At 38.7% G+C, this 19,393-nt stretch overlaps 1 protein-coding gene across 12 annotated transcripts in view; it reads right to left on the bottom strand.

Annotated features, from left to right (window-relative positions):
- The window catches only part of LOC117394686 (adhesion G protein-coupled receptor B1-like), a 115,335-nt gene that overhangs the window by 57,009 nt on the left and 38,933 nt on the right, over positions 1-19,393 (bottom strand). For 6 of the 12 annotated variants that reach the window (XM_033993130.3, XM_033993133.3, XM_033993135.3 and 3 more), the window contains exons 3-13: positions 10,641-10,796; positions 9,581-9,688; positions 8,274-8,438; positions 5,768-5,932; positions 4,661-4,825; positions 4,267-4,431; positions 3,830-3,931; positions 3,044-3,150; positions 2,585-2,779; positions 1,821-1,889; positions 1,310-1,418 (exon numbers count right to left, since the gene is read on the bottom strand). In XM_033993130.3, the coding sequence (XP_033849021.2) occupies positions 1,310-1,418; positions 1,821-1,889; positions 2,585-2,779; positions 3,044-3,150; positions 3,830-3,931; positions 4,267-4,431; positions 4,661-4,825; positions 5,768-5,932; positions 8,274-8,438; positions 9,581-9,688; positions 10,641-10,796 (1,506 nt within the window). Of the gene's footprint in view, positions 1-1,309; positions 1,419-1,820; positions 1,890-2,584; positions 2,780-3,043; positions 3,151-3,829; positions 3,932-4,266; positions 4,432-4,660; positions 4,826-5,767; positions 5,948-8,273; positions 8,439-9,580; positions 9,689-10,640; positions 10,797-19,393 lie in introns of all 12 variants that reach the window. The other 6 variants (XM_033993128.3, XM_033993129.3, XM_033993131.3 and 3 more) reach the window with 2 other exon arrangements.

Here is a 19,393-nt window from a genome sequence, read left to right as displayed (position 1 = left end):
GGAAGAAAAACATCTCTGAAAATGCAGGATGTGTTTTATTTTATTGTTTGAATCAGCGCTTCATCTCACACAATTACTTATCAGCTTGCCTGAGAGGGTCTGCTTTTGTCCCAGGACCCAGGGTTAATTATTTCATGCAAAATGCTTCCAGACATATTGTTGCCAAGCAACCCAACCAATCAGGAGACCTTTGTAGGTTAGATAGCATAATTTCTTTCTATCTAAAAGGTACAATGTTTGGGCTTCAAATGTAATTATTTTTATTTTTAATTGTTATAGTCCAAGAAGAAACACATTGAAGTTGTACACTTTGTTAGCAAGTGTGTACTATTTTTTTTCTTGTAAACTGTCTGCTTGTACTCTACTTCTCTCTCTCTCTCTCTCTCTCTCTCTCTCTCTCTCTCTCTCTCTCTCTCTCTCTCTCTCTCTCTTCAGGGAAAATCCACTTAGATGCAACATCACAGATATAGCCATGTCCAATCCTAAAGGACAATGCCCTCCATCCTGTGGCTCTTGTTCCAAAGGTCCTGGCAGAGATAAGGTCCTGTCACAGAGACCACTTCTGAAGTTTGGGAAAAAGCCATGGGTTTAGACAGATCAGAATCTTGTATGTGGAACATATGGCCAGAACCCTGGGGTGAACACCTCTATAAATATACATTAAGTAGACAATATCGCTGTTTGAAAGACGGCATCCCTTACAATGTAGACCACCCAAACCCAAAGCAGCACCTTCCATTCATCAGAGGTTTCCAAGTGAAGGGTACGTCTGTATTTTTATTTTAAAACACACATCTGGTACACAATAGATTAAAGACAGTACTGGGTTTGCTTGTTATTACTAGTCCAATACTGCTTTACTTCCTTGTTCAGTGTCTTCTGAGGCCAAGCATGTTACTGACTGAATGCATTTCCATAAATAGGTGAAGCAGCTGATTGGTTGTTGACAGGAAAGATACCAGTGAAGGGATGAGGCCAATTTGAAATGACACAGGAAGTGCAAGACTGTCTAAAAGGATGGCTACAAACAGAGATTTATTTAATTTATTGTAGTACCAGATACCAGATAGTTTTGAAATGAAAATAGTCTTTATTTCTAAACTGCAATTTTCAGACCTACCTGTATATAGTGAATGGATGTGCATGGCAGAGAAAATGTATTGTGGTAGCTGGTGTTTACCAATCAGGAAAGATTTCTAAATACAGTGGAAAGAGTTCTCAATAGAGTAAGTCTAGAAGGTTGTCATTATAAGGATCCACTGCTGTTTAGATAATTAAAATAAACCCCAGTATGTAACAGTGGTCTTACCAAGGTTTTCAGTGACCTGGTAGGAGTCTCTGAAGTCCTTCATACGGAACCCGATGACGTCAATGAAGTCCTCAACTAGACGGAACAGCTCCTTGGCATTGGGACCCATCTGGAAAAGAACACACTGAAAATCAAACTAAATACTACATTGTTATTTCTGGTTCAGTACAATTTAATCAACTATAAAATCCTTACACCGCTTTAAAAGTAGTACTTTGTCTACTAGTTTTCATGTAACTAGAATCAATTTCAGTGTGATCTACAACAGGATACTCTTGTTTGAAATATGTATGGATTGTCATTCCCAGTTGTGATGGGTACATACTCTAGGACAAGGCACTGCAGCACCTTCAGCAGTATCTACTGTCCTGCATTGAGAGTCATCCAGGCTGTCCCCACTGTTAGAGGTTGCTGCTTCCATGCCTGTAAAGTTTACTGAAGTGTAATGCATGGTTATTCCTAGTTCCTTACAGACAGAAACTGTAGGTAATAATCTGGTGAAGCCACTTACCAGCTGTGCCTCATCCCATCGCTCCCGGTTCTCTTCCGATAACAAGTTTGAGACAACCTGAACAAAGTTCTGTGATGGAGTGAAAAGAAGCAGGGTTATTAGTGGATTTCACACTGTTTCAAACAAGATGTTAAAACACAGACCTCTGATAAATAGGTTGACATGTGGGTGCAGTTAATAAATCAGCCAGTCACTGTTTAAAGAAAACCCTTTAAGTGTTATGTGTCTCCTGTGCATTTCTCCACATAACTTTGCCCAGGTGTATTTGAGGTCAGACTGAAGTGCTTGTGGGTAGCTGTCAGTGGCCAGGCCGTGGCATTTCAAAAGGTTAACAGAAAGCTTTGCTAAATAAGTACAGGAGTACAAGGAAGATTATGATCTGGTTGTATAATGTACTGGTGAGACTGCACACCAGAATACTGCGTTCAGTTTTGGTCCCTGCATTACAGAAAAAGGATTGAAGTTACTATTTTAAGAACTGCATTCATCAGAATCAGAATGTATATCTGGAGTTGTGAAGAGTATGACATAGAGAAGTAAATCATTTTTGCTAAGATGGAATGCATTACCATTCCACATTGTAGCTGGTGAGTCGATTAAACAAATATGTGAGGTCAATCAGCAACTTGGAACCGGACAGTCATTGGCAGGCCAAATTGCCTCAATAGTTAATAACTCTTCTTTTGTTCTTATGTTCCTGATGTCTACTTTTTGTGTCACATACAGACAGAAACACACACACAGACTCATAGAAACACTCAGACCTGCAGGTCCACAGCTTTGGGGCTGTAGTATGCCCTCCGGAAGATCTCAGTCATGTTCTTGAGCACGTCCATGATGGCCAGAAGGTCTCCACTGTAGCTTGTGCCATCCTGAGAGATCTCCATCAGGTTTCTGATGATGTCCGACACCCCGTCCCCAATCAGCCCTCTCTGTGCTTTCAACAGGTGGTCCCTCGTCTGGGGATGGAGAGGAAGAGAGAGCGCCAATACAATTAGGGACAAAGGCCCCACAGAGAGAGGCACCAAGCTCTCAGATTCATGTATAAGGCCTAGTACTGTGGCCGAGAAGAATGAAAATACCTGGGCATACCGGATACTTCTGTATATATAAAGTACTTTCCTTGCTACAAATACATAACCTTTTGTAATCATAGGTCAATTTTATGAATAAAATGTCAATCTAAGGCCAAAACACTAAATGATCACTTCAGACTGTCTCACCATAATCTGTATGTTCCTGTAGTCATTAGAGACACACTTCATGTAGGTAGGTGGCTCCCAGTAAGCAATCCCCTCCTCATCCAGAGTGCACTTCCGCAGGATCAGCCCTGGATCAAAGCAATGCAAAGCAGACCATTACACCATTACTCTCCCACCACTTTCATTGTCATCTGTATTCTAGGACTGTTTTTCTGATTACGTCTTTAAGTCCAATTAACTAATTTAGGACCTGCTTAGAAAAGCAGTATGGATCTTGAGGGCCATAGTTGGGAACTGATGCACTTTATCATGAAGGCTATCACAAAGGGCTGTACTATAATTTCAAAAAAAGAAGCAAATAACTAAGCCTGTATCCAAATGCCAGGGTATCAGCTATGATTTGATATCCATTAAGAAAGTGCCAAGCTGGATATGTGGGTTTATTTATATAGCAGACAGCTGAGGTTATTTTTATTTTGTACAATAACATTTTTCAGATTTGTTTCATGGAGATTTATACTGATCAAATTGGGTTGCTTAAAGATATTTTGGCGAGGCCATGACCACTCAATTTTCAGAGGGTAGGAGACATTTCTTTGCACACAACATGGTGAGGGTATGGAATAAGTGTTTTTGTTTAACAGATTAAACATCAACATTGCTAATGGGGAGCTCAGAAGTGAAAGATTGGCAAAGCTGCTACTATTACAACCTGGCCATTGAAATATGAAAAATAAAAGCACTTTGGAAAACCCACATACGTAGTACAAAAATAAAGGCTGTGATCAACAGCAAGAGTTTCCTTACCCGAGGCATTTGGGGGGCAGCGTACTGCGGCAGCCTCTCCAGACGGAGTCTTCTTCCACACCACTTTGGCGTAATTCTCCTCCTCACAGATCTCATGAGGCTCTGGAACACACACATAGCAAAACATATGGCAATACCTGTCAGAGCCCTTACTCCCACAAACCTACAAGACTACAATCCCACAAGGCTTTGTTTGATGGGATTTAGAATTCTACATCAGACATTTTTCCAGGTAATGTGCAGTTATGGATTTAGAACAAGAACCTGGATGAACTGTTGACAGGACCTTGGTTAAAGAGTGGTGCAAGTGCTTTAGACTACACTTCTGTTTTTTTCTTGATGTCTATGTCCATTCCTGCATAGCTTGTGAGGAGCTCTGAATGTGGTTGTGAGCTGCTTGTTTATCCCCATGCCCTGTACCCTATCCCATCACTAACCTGGGCACCGCTTTTCATTGCAGAGACGGGATTCTTCCCGGGGTCCCGGGCATTGCTCCCCCCCGAAGAAAGGTCCGTAGCAGATCCTCTCTCGTTCCTGCGTGCCGCCATCACATGTCTTTGTACAGCTGCCCCACAAACCCCACTGCTGCCACTTCCCGTCCACTAAAAACAAACACAAGCACTCTGTATAAACTTTTCAAGATTACACTTATGCAAGACCTCAACCTGCACCATATATACCCTTTCAGAGAGCAATAAATCTTGTCTAGGGATGATAAAATACTGGACTTCTACTGGCAATAAGTCTATGCTTATACTTACCTATCATGATATTATTACACTATGCTGTGCTTTTCATAAAGAGGAAGCCAAAGTCTGCCACTTTTCCTACCTGGGCACTGTTTAAGGAAGCAGTCCCTGGTCTCCACCCAGTGGCCGTGGCACTCGGACCCACCGTACGAGGGCCCATTGCACTCTCGGATTCGCTGCTGGGTCCCGTTAGAGCAGGAGGCTGAACACGAGCTCCAGCTCGACCACTCATTCCAGTTCCCATCCACTGCAGAGACAAAACAATAGCCACAACATCAGCTACTGGTGACAATTACTTCAAAAGCACCATCCAGCACCATTGCAAATGGAACACCAGGCACAGCATCACTGGTAATGACAATACAAAATATATATATATATATTTTAAACAAAAGCCTTATAGAGAAGCATCGCTTTACTAATTCTGAAGACAGCAGCAACTTATTTACCACACCATGCCGAGCATATTTTTTTCCTTTTACCGAAAACTGCACTCACCACTGCACAACTGCTTTCATTAATGACTGATGGAATGAGTAGCACTTCATTATCAGCCTTTGCTACTACCCATAATGTGTTTTCTTTCAGGCACTTTGTCCATCCATTTTGTGAAGCTGCTCGATTTCTCTTCTAGTTTCCATAGGATGTCTTAACCTTATATTGTGGGCAGCACTGCATAATGAAATGAAGCCTTCTACATTTTGGCATTGACACATTTCATTTAGAGGTGTCTTGCAGTATAATAATCTGTTTTCACTACACTGTTTTTTATAGTTCTGGTAGTGAATGTGTTTTTTAGAATGTTTGTTATTGTTTTTATATCATTTAATTCCAAACAGAAAAAAATACTCTTAGTTTTCTCTTTTTTAAAATGTAAAAATAAAATATAATATATATATATACATATATATCCATGACTGAAATACCAACTATAGCTGGCTGAGCTCAAAAAAACTGTAACAACAAAATTCCTAAAAATTAAGAAGCATCTGATGGTTCATTTATGTTTTGATTATTGAAAATATGATTGTGCTTTTCTAGAAACTATATTTTTTGTTATTTAATTTGTTCTTAGTCTCAGCCAGCGATGTGACCTAATTGTACAACCTGTACAAATAATCACAAACCATCACTCTTACAGTTATTAAACAGACTCGCAGACAGAGGGACAGAGAGATTGTGTACGCACCGGGGCAGAGGGCGATGTTGCAGAACTTGGTTTGCTTCTCTGGCCCCTCGCAGGGGTTACCCCCAAACTGTGGGGGCTTGCAGGTGCGGGTGCGGTCTCTGTAGCCCCTCCCACAGGTGGATGAACACAGGCTCCATGGTGACCATTCGTCCCAGGCCCCGTGCACTGCAATTAGAGATGCTAAGGTGTGATTTATAGAGGAGAAAAACAACCAGCACACACCTACTGTTGAGTTATCAACTGCACTGGCTGAAGAGGGACCTCCAGCAACCAAAGATACAAAGACACAGTGGTGCTAATTTTGCTCCATAAAGTCAAATGAAACCTGCTGACTAATGTTACGTTAACATATTCAATTGCATACTGCTTTGTAGTTTTCCATATACTCAACTAAAAACTGACACAAATAGAAAAAAATGACATTTTGAAATCTAACATCTGATATAGCTCCCGGTAGACTTTTGCAATATCATTTTGTACTTTCTTTGATTACATGATGTTACATAAAATCTAAATTTATCCTAAAATTCTAGGTGATGCAAAACTTTTGTCCATAGCTGTAGACTCCCTGGTAATGTAACAATATGAAAAAGTAACAAGGCAATAGAGTTATCTTAACTAATGTCTTTTTTTCCTTTATGTTCACTTTGCATATCATTTTCTGTTTCAGTCATCTAGTGCTGGTAACATTTAAAAACTCAGAAGTTTAAAGCAGCTCTTGTGACATCAGAGTGTAACCTTTAACCTGTCCCACATGAACTAAGAGTTTAGACATGATTCTGAGAGCACTGTGAAACATCTAAATACATATTTGTGCATTTCATTAGTTTACAGGTCTACTGGTTTGAGTTTTCTTTCCAATATATTACTGGAAAAGTCTGCAGCTGTGAAAGATTTAAGAGCATCTAAGTAAAGTACAGACTATAATGTGGTTTCTTATCTGAAACTGAGAGGCTCAATGTACAGTAAGTATTGCTATTGATTATTATTTATCATGACAAGAAATAACCATCAACACCACTGGAGAGCACAGGTCTGGACAAATCTGGCAGCAGTAACATATTTGAATCCAGGGTTCAATTTAAGCATTGCACACAAGACATAACCTCTATATATATTACCAGTGAAACTATGTTTAACTCCAGTTAAACAATGTAAATACATAGTAACTACTTAGTAGATACACTTGAATTAATATGAAGTGGATATTAATTAACAATACACCTCTGATATAATGTAGGAGGCATGCATAGACATAGGGTTGCTTTATATACGTGTTATATACATATTGAATGTATCATTGAGGTGTACTTCATATTAATTCAATATTCAAAAACTAGCAAATTATGTGTTAGTTTATATGAAATTAATAGATAGTATAAAGTGTCAACATTTTATCAAATATGTATATACAGTCCTACAGTATATAATAAGTACTATATAAGTAAGTTAGTTCGATAAAACATTAAAAACAAAAACAAAATAATAGTATATATATTAAAAACATTAAAAACAAAAACAAAATAATATATATATATATATATAAACACTAATACATGCTTGGTGCCCACATACTGTTGTTTTTCAAAGCACATTCAAGTCATTCATTCAAGTCATTAATGTGTTCAATGCACTGGTACACTTTGGGAAAGTTTGTGTTTCTTTTAACTCACATCCCAATTCATTTAGTTAACTATTATCTTTCTCTTTTGTTATGTTAAAAAGAAAAACTTCCCAAACTGTCCCAGTGAACCTGAAGCCATAATGCCACCTTATCAATGCATCTCAACTAGCATCACAAAGCCCCTGCTCTTTGTGGTGTGACTGACCTTAGACTGAATTGCCTGTTCAATGGAGGCAGACAGCTGTAATATTGTCTCTTGCCCGATTACCTCTCTGTTACACAGCAATGTTCCATATTCTCAGTATCAATATGTGCAATCAAAAAGATTAGAAACTAAAAAGAATGTCAACCCTTCAGGGTAATTTATCTAAGATTTAAGATTAATCCACTTACCAATGGACAAATACCCCAGAATCCAGAAGCCATAAAGGAACAAATATGTACTGGATTTACCTGTGCCCTGTGTCAGACAGGTCCCAGTGCTTTGTGGTTGCTGACCACTGATAATTTAGGTAACCACTATTGCTTCTGGCCATTACCAAGGTTTGAATAACTACTGTGGAAAGTAGGGTGTTCAAAAAATATATATTATTTTCCCATCTTTGCAAAAATGCAACTGCATTACATTGTTTGGCCAGCGAGTGCCATTGTCCGCTATGTTAAAATCCCATTTGAGCTTGTGTAAATATATATTTTAAAGGGGAAGAGAATTATAAAGGACAGATTTCATTAATGTTAATTTTGCACTAGAGCAATTCAACTTAGTCTGTCTTGATATTGACTCATTGTTTTTTCAGTGGGCTAAGCTGCCCTGTGGTACATGTGTCTGTCACGAGACAGCGGTGAGGGAGAGGTGAGGGAGTGGAGTGGATGGTGACCTACCTGGACAGACGGCGGAGTTGTTGCACTGCCTCTGCTCACGCAGGGGGCCGCTACACTGGGTGCTGTAGGAGGACGACACACAGAAGCGTGTTCGACTCTGCCAGCCCTCGCCACACGTGGTGGAGCAAACGCTCCAGGGGGACCACTCCTCCGCCGCCGGGTCCACTGTGGGGGGGGTGGGGGGGGTGGGCGGAGGGGAGGGGGGTTGGAGGGATTGGGGAGAGGCGTTCAGACACAATAGTCATGCTGGGTAAAACTCTTCACTTTCGAACATAGGAAAAATCTAATTCTGCCATTTTTGATTTTCCTTACGCAGTGTGCACGACCTGCAAGATTTATTACCATGATGAGAGCTGAACACCATGACGTAAATAACTTTTTCTATACAAGATTCTAAACGTGATTGGCTGAGACAGTATGTTCTGTTTTTACTAAGTTACACTTGCTTTCGACTTGATTTGAGGCAGCACTACATAGTATATGGCAATATTTGCCACACGGGCTGACTATACTGAGTTGAAAAACGTATCAAAACTCCCACTAACACACACACACACATAAGCACACACACACCCAAGTAAGGGTCACAAGATTCTGGGACTACCAAAAAGGGGTAGTTCTGGAGTGAATTTACAAGGACAAATGCCTGACCCAAGGACACAATTATGCCTATCCTGCATCCACCAGCCAGATATTGAGCTTTGTAAAATGTTATGAACAGTTAAAATCTCATGCTTGACTAGTCCAACAAAGTGCAGCTCAAGCCATCTGGAATTTTCTGGAGCCCTTAAGGGTGTATTCAGAAAATCAAGAATGTACATCATATACTGTACAGTATAAGGGTCTCCATAACAACACCCTAACACAAAAACCAGTATTCCATAATATTATATAATTACGTATTTCCCCTTCTCAAGACTTAAAGAGATTGGTAGATATGCCACAGACATACATACCTACATACATACTCATCTCTTTTTTGGTTGGTTTGGATTTGTGTGGATGCACTCTGTTGATTCTGTGGCTTTATGTGGACAAGCATGGAGTAGTGTACTTACTGTTGTGTAAACTTGAGTTTGCAGGTGAAGAATCCCAACTTATATTTGTACATAGGTGAAAGCATGCTCTGTCCCTGGGAGTACCCCTTAACTCACTGAGCCGGTGACGTGCAGTTGTCTGTAAGAATTCTTTGATACTGATGGCAACCGGAAACTTGAATTGCCTAATTTTTTTTTTAAATAGTACAGTACATTTCTGCTGAGTGGACAGCTACTGATAAGGGAAGAGGCGGGTAACCTTTTGCCTACCTGTCTGCGAAGAAGGGTATCCGTAGCGCAGAGCCTCCTCAGTTTCCTCACGCTTGCGATAGTCGACGGAGCGCAGGGCCTGGCTTCGGGAGCTGTAGCGCCCCTTGGCTATGGCAAATCAAGGGCTGTGGTTAGCAATCTGACTTCCTTTTTAATATGCCCAGTCAACAAACCCAGGAGAAGGTTGCGGTGAGGGTGACTTTGTGTTTAATATCCAATGGAAGAATAAATAAATAATCAAGGTGGATTTGCATGTTAATTAAGGAGGCAAAATAGATCCTTATTTTCCCAAATTTAGAAGGACACACAGGGATCACAAAGGGTGCATACCCCTGCAGACACTGTTACACTGTGCTCAGGGGCCCCACAGATTCCAGCCACCTGAATAGGACAACATGACACAGTAGGGTCAGGACTGGGAGCAGGGAGCCAAAACAAAGCAGGTAGTACAGTGACTGCTGCTAAGTGCAGGGTCTGAATTGTGATGGCTTCTTCAACTAAGACAATACAGACTATGTGTTTAGATAGACAACTTGATCGATGTGAATGGAGCAGGGTACTTGAGTATGACTAGACACAGCAAAGCAAGAAAGCGTGGTCAGCTTGACAGTCAAAACAAGGTGCCTGGAATCAATAAAAGGGACTCCAGCTGAAGTGGGCAGACATTGCAGATCAAAATTTCGAATGTCTAGTATGCAATGTCCTTCAGAGTTGTACTGCACTACAAGTAAATTGAAAATATGTGGGGTACCACAGTACTTGTGAGAGAAGACAGACACATATGTATTTCTTCTATTAAATTAAAAAAAAACATTTGTATTGTTCAAGCTGTGCACAAATATTTCTAAACTCATCCCCATGTCAATTTAAGTATTTAAACTATTCTGCTTTCCAGTGCACATCACCCAAAGCCTTTGGAGATTTTGAATAACCAAGCAGTATTATTAGTTTGCATTACATACTGCAGGACACATTTCAGCATTAGGACTAGGCTCAGAAAAAAAGACCAGGAATGACACTAGCCTCTGCACCAGTACGTATTCTGCAGTGGCTCACTTACTGCAGGGCTGCTTGTTGCAGGGTCGTCCCTCCTCCAACACCCCCTCGCACAGGAAGGCTTCCTCGAGTGGTGCTTGACAGGTACGGCTGCGCATCTGCACCCCTCCCCCACAGACACTGTTACATTCTGCCCAGGGGCTCCACATGCTCCAGCCCCCTGAATGAGAAAACATGACACAGCAGGGTCAGGACTGGGAGCAGAGACAAAAAGAAGCAAGCATTCATGTATTCATGCTAAAATACTCCAGATAAAGGATTTTACAATTACTTAATGTAGTGCTGAGACCAGTTTATAATTGCAATTAAAATCCTGAATAGAAGACATTACCTTGGCTGTCCACTACAAGGTAATACCCTTTAATCTGTGTTTGTTTGCTAAGTAAACATGTATTAAATATTGTGAGAACAGAAAATAAAACACCCAAACATCACAGAAAGCTACCGTTATGTTGTTGTTATTTTCATAATACAGTACTGCACATAATTGTTTACCTTATAATTAATTCTCAAATGAGACAGAAAATCCAGACATAGACAAAAGTGTCTTTTGTTTAATTGAGAATACTTACCTATGAACGGTAAAGAGCAATGGCATTTTGACAATTTTTGTGCTTACCACTGCATTCCATTGTGTTAAGAATTGTGCCTCTCAGGCTTCCTATCAAAAAAGCTGTTAAAGCAACACTGGGTTTATATTGTTCATCCCAGGGGAATCGTTGTGCGAGTAGTTATTGTACATTTGAAATACTGTGTATCTAACAAATGGTGAGTAACACATATTTTAACCAACTAAAATGCCTTTAGAAACATTCAGACAAAAACATTGTGCTACAATTATAGAATAAATTATGAAACTTGTTGTAGTAACAGAAGAATTATTCACAAAACAAATTATTTCAGACCCCTATTTTACTGGATGCAAAAACAGCTTCTTTAATTTATGAATGCTTTATACAAGATTAAAGGGCAATCCTTTTCTAAAAAGGAAAATTGAAATACAGTGCGTATTAATGTACTTGAATAGAGCCTAGGAGGCTCTGGCCCAGAAAATGAGATATTAATTACTAGAAAGCAATTACTTAATCACACCTCAATTATATTTTTTTCAATTCACTAGTGTTCTGCAGACCATATTGCTCAAGTCTTTTAAGAAGGCTGTGCACAGGTCCACTGAACCTCATCAAGGATGCATTGTCATTGAAACCTCTGAATACAAACTTTTATGCAGGTTTCTGAGAGTTAAAAAAGTGAGGTTTATTGCTTTTCCTTGACTTGACCTTCTAAATAAAAAAGGTACAACAAAACCAGCAGATTATTAAATATAAAAGTGTCCAAGGACTATTTTGGTAACATTTCTTTCAGATGAAAATTCAGTTTTCTCATATATGTTCAATGAAATTTGTTTTTGAAAACACACTGCTGTGTTAAATCAATATCCATGTTCTAATATAAAACAATACAGCCATACCGAACAGCACATTTACTGATTTACCATAAAACTGTTTACCTCACGTTTTCTGAAGAAATGTGGATCAATGTCCAGTTCATCTAAACAAAGATGGAGCTTTACTTCACTTTACTTGTACTATCCAGAGCCCAACTCAAGCTGCAAGGGCATTACCACTGTGTGACGGGGTACCCCTGCCCCTGTGTTTATTTATATTATTTTGTATTATTATTATTATAATTTACTTTGTGTTTGTTTAAAACAAGGTTTGTTATTATTGTTTGACAGCATAGGTGGGGTTAAAATTTCCCATCCAGCTAAGCTTGTGAGAATGCGTGGTCGGCAGCTAATGATTTATTGACAAATTGGCTGTCGACCATGCGTATGAGAAAGCCCGTGCAGAATGTGGTCGAGGGATAAACTAGGTAATTGAGAGACAGTTAATTCCTTGACCAAGATATAAAAAAGAGCAACTTTTGCTGACCTGGGTTTGAATTGTTCAGAGGAGGAACGTAAGTGACAGTAAGATCTAGAAACTATATAAACAATTGCTACTCATGCTGGATTAGGACCAGCATAAAACTTGTTTGCTTGTTTGTCTGTGGTCATTATTTGTTTTGGCCAACGTGCCTTTTTGTTTGGTGTAAAGTGTTTTGTTTTGTCTAAACATTTTATTTAGTATTCAATAAATACATGCTCAGCGCTTCGACCAGTAGTATTTGTCTGTCTTTTCCTGGTCTGTGACGTCACCACAAAGCCATCCTGTCCACACACTTATGCCTTGACCTTCCTCCAACCAAGGTCACAATGGAGTAATGTTTACTTGTGCAGTGAGGCAGTCAGGATTCTGCTCAGCTGAGCAAGGTTAATGCCATCCCTCCCTTTACCCCAAGCCGCAGTAACTCATCGCATGCATCTTGATTCATTCTTCCAGAACAGCACAGGAGCAAAACTCTCCTTATCATGTACATGCTCATGTTCTCTTCAGCAGGTTCTCAAAACAAGGAGCAGCAATTTCTCTATGCCCTCAACAGCAAACTGGTTCAGAGTTGGCAAGGTTGTAAAGGCCAAGACCACACATGTTCCTGCACTTCTACTAATAAATAGTTATTATCTTCTAAAAAATATAAGGATCTTCAGTTTTCTGTTTGTCAAGTATTTCTTAAGATCCTCACATGTTCAGCTATCTAACGACAACAGTCACTAACACATTCTCAAATTAATCTGTTTAATCTGCAAAGATGCAAACATGCCAGTGGCTTCAGAGTCAGGGCTGTCCTTTTGAGTGCATGTCCATTTATCTGCAAATCTGTAGGGTCCCAAGTCACTTAAAGTGGTAACTTTAATATACAATGGGTTTTGTTACAAACTGAACATACTGTACATCTGAAGCATATGATTTCCTCATCTCCACTCTCCCTGTATTCCTGTATATCTGCTTTCTTGAGAAAGATCTCTAGTTCTTTATTTTTATCTGGTGACTTTGCTACAATTTGCATGAAGTGAAATTGAAGACTGCCTTAAGGCATTCGCCCTTAACTTGTGGGCCTTCACTCAGCAACCCAGTTAAGTTTTTGGGTCATTGAGTAATTTACTCTCCACTTTAAACACTATCTGCATTAAATGTATTTTTGGTGAGTAAAATACTATAATACTTTAATGCTAACTTATGAGGTATTCATTAACTACAGCCTTACATTTTAACTGTAATGTTAATTTGAACTACTGTACACAAACTTTGTCTTATTTAGTCCTCCTTTTGTCCTGCCTTAATAATAGTGATAATATTATTGTCAGAGACGTTGCTACTCTCGATGTAGTTAGCTACTGTCACAGTTTTTTTTCTGTAAATCTTCCTTTCTCAGTTTCTTGTGCTCTCACTTTCCAAGTTGACAGACACGCTCCCAAAAAATGTAAAAACAAAACAAATAAAAAAATCCCAAAATATATTTTTAAAACTGTACCGACACTGCACTAATGCAAATAAACAAAAAAAAGAATATATATATATATATATATATATATATATATATATATATATATATATATATATATATATATATGTATATATATATATATATATATATATGTATATATATATATATATATATATATATATATATATATATTGTATTCCTTATTGATCACCTTGCTATAACAATATAAAGTATCCCGATCTAACACAGAATGTTGTATTTATTATATAGATTTACCTTACAAAAATGTGGTTGACAGAGAAATCATGAAAATCATGAATCCAGTTGCTTATTCACCATTCATAAACACGCATTGCAAGTGAGTGATTCAACCATACCGAAATTACAGGTCACAGCTTCTGGCAATTCCCAGGCAGGCTACAAGCTGCCCCATCATTTCTCTAGCTTACTGCTTGAGATATATTAACAATTCACCATTGAGACACTGGAAACCAAACCAAGTACAAGAAGGTTGATAAGATGAGAACTCGAGCTGTGCTGCAAAATTGCTATGCGTATTCTTTATGCGTTAAATTTAAATATCATGTGTAATTCATGTTTTTTCAATGCATAAAACACCCAATACGCAGCTTATCTGGAGCGCTGTCTGTAACTCATTTTGGTCTTACAATCATATACAAAAATTCACTGAGTCCTTTGAGAAGAAGAAGAAAAATAGTGTGATCTATTCTAAAATAAGTTGCACAGAGTATATATACAGAGTTTAGTATGTAACTAACAGTATGAATGCAACATAGATAGATAGATAGGTATATAGATAAATATATAATAGAAATAGTGATAAATGATTTTATAATTACTCATTGGTGAGTATTAGAAGTCCACATTTGAGTTTGAATCTAAGAGAATCTTCTCGACTTTGCTGAAGTTTTGTTAAGAAAGTCACCTTCCTCTCCACAAAAGCATGCAGCAATGGCTTTTCCTGTCTCTTGTGATGTATTGTATTTCAGGCAGATCTGAAACTATTGACAGCGCACACAGTGCCCTCCCATTATCTCACCACAATCGATAGCATATCCGTAACTGGACCCTCGCTAGCTGACAAGCCTTTCATCATGCTCGTCTCACTTTACCTCTCTTTTAAAGCAAATTAAAAATAATAAATACATTTTAAATAAAGGAGATTGAAGACTCCTAGGCATCTTGTAACCTGAAAGACCGCACGGTTTAATTAAGAGAGCAGGTGTTGGGGGATGGCACGGTAGTTTAAATCCTTGTTTGTCGTCCATCCATCCATCCATTATCATCAACTGCTTACTCCTTTACAGGGTCACGGTGAGCCGGAGCCTAACCTGGCATACACAGGGTGCAAGGTGAGACTACACCCTGGACGGGATGCCAGTCCATTGCAGGGCACCACACACACACACTCACTAACTCACACACAGGGCAATTTAGAGTGACCAATCAACCTAGACAGCATGTCTTTGGACTGTGGGAGGAAACCGGAGTACCCAGAGAAAACCTACGCGAACATGGGGAGAACATGCAAACTCCACGCAGACAGTACCCTAGGCCGGATTCAAACCTAGGACCCTGGCGCTGTGAGGCAGCAGCACTAACCGCTACACCACCGTGCCGCCCCCTTGTTTGTCATCTGCCTTAGAATAGGAGGCTATGTGGTCCAGTGGTTAAAAAAAGGGTTTGTAACTAGGAGGTTCCAGGTTCAAGTAATACATTACATTTCAGCATTAAAACACAACCTCTGGCAATGGCTGATGCTACAGCTGTTTGATTAATTAGTTTATTTAAAGATAGTCTTACAAGGTCTCACTAAAAGAAGTCATCTCCAGCTACTGGAGTTTAGAAGTGAAATTTAGAGAGACAATTTTGGCCAGAACAATACTGTCAGGATTGCTACTGCAGTTTTTCACAGTAGTTTTACCAGTCTTTGTTTTACATATACTAGAAAGACCTCAGGATAAAATTAAACCTTAACAATACTTAGCTCTAACTACAAGGGTTTTAATGCTATCAAATTATAAACCTTGTCACAGAAAATCAGGCTCCCAGTACGGATGTCAAAATCTCTTGAAACTCTTACTGTAGCGGAATGTGATGCAGTACAATAAACAAATAAATACAAATAAAACATATGTTACTTTTCATAGTTCCCTCCACAACAAGCATTTCCTGCAGGATAATTGAACTTGTTTTCAATTAAGTGTCATCTCCTTTAGATTGGGACATTGTTGCTATGGCCAGTTGTTTAGTATGCCTGCTGAGTAGGACATTAATGCTTTTATTCTTAGTCCCCTGGAACAATTCAGGTCTCATTTCTGTTGCTCTTTGAAGAAGAAGCTTAATCAAAAATGGAAATTCACTAACTAGTAATGTATTCAGCTCTGGTTTGCTTATACTTTGTCACAAGGTTTTTATTGGAGATGAGTGGCACTCAAAGCACAGTAGTGATTAGCATGGTGGAGTCAGGCTGCAAATGTATTTATTCAGAGAAGAGAAGAGAAGAGAAGAGAAGAGAAGAGAAGAGAAGAGAAGAGAAGAGAAGAGAATAAATGCATGTTTATTCCTGTCTGATACCGTTACACCCTATAAACACTTGTGGTAACTCCTAGCACTTGTTTCCCATGAAAGCTTAACACCTCCCTGAAAACAATAATAATCACCCATGATTATTGTTAACACTAATCGACAAAAGCTTCACTCATAATGAGAGAACAAGCAGCACAGAGCACAGTTCAGAACAACTACAAACGGCTCCAGAGATGAGCGAAAACATCATATTGACTGATTCTTCATAGCACTAACCCCGGAGAAGTGAGACAGTCTCAAGGTTTTTATGTGTTGGTGTAAATGTCTAATGTCTTTTAATATTATATTCTACTAATACCATTTTAGAGATCATACTGATTTAGGAATTGTTTTATTTAGTCAGTTTGGAATCGGATCCCCTCCTGGCTCTGTGCTGAATCAGGTTGCAAAAATTATTATTTCACGTCTTGACGAAGCATTGTCTGATGTGACTTAAAACTCTCTTGATTGATTCTGATGGCTCTAAGAACCAAGATAAAAAAAAAAAAATGAAATTTTCCAAAAATCTAACCAATGTGGACATATTAAAAACTGTATTTCACTTCTTCAGTTTATCGTTGCATTAATCCAAACCACTGGTACAGTAAATTAATGGGCATTGCTACGGTTTAAAATGACACTTAATGCACAGAGCGACTACTTCTAGGCAGTTTTTTCTATTCATGTGAGCCGGGATATTTCCCCTCAGGCATTATTTTTGCATGGTTATTAAAAACCAGAAAATAAAGTTTTTACTTTCAGCTAAAAGTTGTGTGTGTGTGTGTGTGTGTGTGTGTGGTGGGGGGTGTCATTCAAGCAGCCAAAGGAAGCAGACAACACAAGCAAACGCAGACTGCCATCATTAGGTAAGACACCAAATGGAAAATCTCTTCAATTTGAAGTAGTAGCACTGGTGGGTTGACTGCTTCTGAGAGGCCTAAATGGCATGCAGATAATATTCTTTTTCCCCTTTACTTCTGTCCGGAAGGTCTTTAAGCTGGCTCCTCCTAACCCACCCGGGTGGTATCCTCCTTGGCACAGGCCTGTGACGTCAAATCTTACACCCTGGATGCAAGAATCGGTGTGCCATATGCCAGGGGAGGTTGTGGGTTGTTTGAGGTGCATCATATAACACTCCTAGAACTATGGTTACATGTGAGTAGGCCTCATTTCTAGGGACGTGGCTAATGTACACTATCCACACTTATGGCAGACTCCTAGCAGTTCTGTGGGAGGAGGGGTAAAGGCACACACCCCCTATTTAGGAAAAAGAGACTGCAGAACCAAGGCTGCAAGTCAAGCATCCCAGCGTAACTCAAGGTTGATATGATAATGGAAGGTACAAGTGTGTGCTGACTTCCAGGTAGCAGCCCTGCAGATTTCTGATCAGGAATGTCTCTGGAAGCAGCCATTGAGGCAACCGTATATCTAGTGGAATGAGCCTTAAGCCCTGTTGCAGGGTCCCTGCCAGCCAACCTATATGGTTATTTCAATGCTTTGAAATACTAGAAAACGTAATAGTGCATTGAGACATGTCAATTACTTTCATACTTGCATTGAGATCAAAAGCGCATGCAAATGTACTTCTATTTTTGTGAAGTTGATACGGTTCTGCAGCCTGAAGTGGGTGTGTATGTGTTGAAGTGTACATGTAGATCCATGACTACAGGTTCTGTTTTTTAATTAATCATGCGCAAATAATGCCTCAGGGGAAATATTGCAGCTCACATGAATAGAAAATACTGCCTAGAAGTGGAGTGTGGCGGTTTCAGAACAGATGATATAGACTCCACAGGCTGAGTGATTACGCTTTCCTGTTACGCTAAATCCATATTTTGGATTTTTATGTTTCTTTAGACATTGCAAAAGCTTGTAACTCATTTTGTTGTATCGAACATTTGTATGCTATAGTGCTACTTTGGATGCTAAGTTAACAAGAGATCAGTATATAGCAGTGTGTAAATATTATTTATTATTATTATTTATTTGCATGTATATTTTTATTTTAATATCTGGTGTTCATTACCTTAATTATCTTTGGTTATATAACTAGCAGTTCAGATAAAAGAAAAACAATGGGACATTTCGCCTAAGTATCATCTGAAAATGTCTGCATTGTGATAATTGTACTATCCTAACTAAATATACAATAAACTGTAATAGATTATATTAATCAATTGAAAAAGGAAAGAAAGAAACAGGAATGAAATGTAAGGTTTAAAACTAAGCAAAAATACTATAATTTGTAGATACAATATGGTTATAAAAAAAGAAAATTACAACAATGATCATATGATTCATGATTAACAAGTATGGTTGTACATATAATTAATTGTAGTGTATTTTAATTTTAACTATAGATTACATTAAAAAATAATATATGCACTCTTCAACTTTTCCGAACGGATACCAGACAATGTACCGGTAGGTGTGTTGCTGGAGGTACATAGGCAGTGTCCTATTAGGAAAGATTGAGGGAAAAATTGTTGGGGATAGGGAGGGAAGGAGGGGGGCTGAAAGTTCATTCTCTTATAGAATGTATATGGCAGTTATGCAGTACTATTTCAGCTATCAAGATTTTAGAAACCTGTAAAGGATTTTGATTTTCAGATGTTTGATGTTACAAGTCACTTTTGTTAGATATCTTATTTCATAACATAAACAACATGTCTAAATTATTAAATATTACTTTTTGGAATGTTAAAGGCATTGAGACACATATCAAACTTTTGAAAGTCTTTCAACATTTAAAAAAACTGAAATCTGACAATCTTTTTACAA

The sequence above is a fragment of the Acipenser ruthenus genome, chromosome 3 (genome assembly GCF_902713425.1).
Source record: "Acipenser ruthenus chromosome 3, fAciRut3.2 maternal haplotype, whole genome shotgun sequence".
Lineage (NCBI taxonomy): Eukaryota > Metazoa > Chordata > Actinopteri > Acipenseriformes > Acipenseridae > Acipenser > Acipenser ruthenus.
The sequence above is the reverse complement of the archived record's forward strand: the minus strand, read 5'-3'. Positions and strand labels throughout refer to the sequence as shown.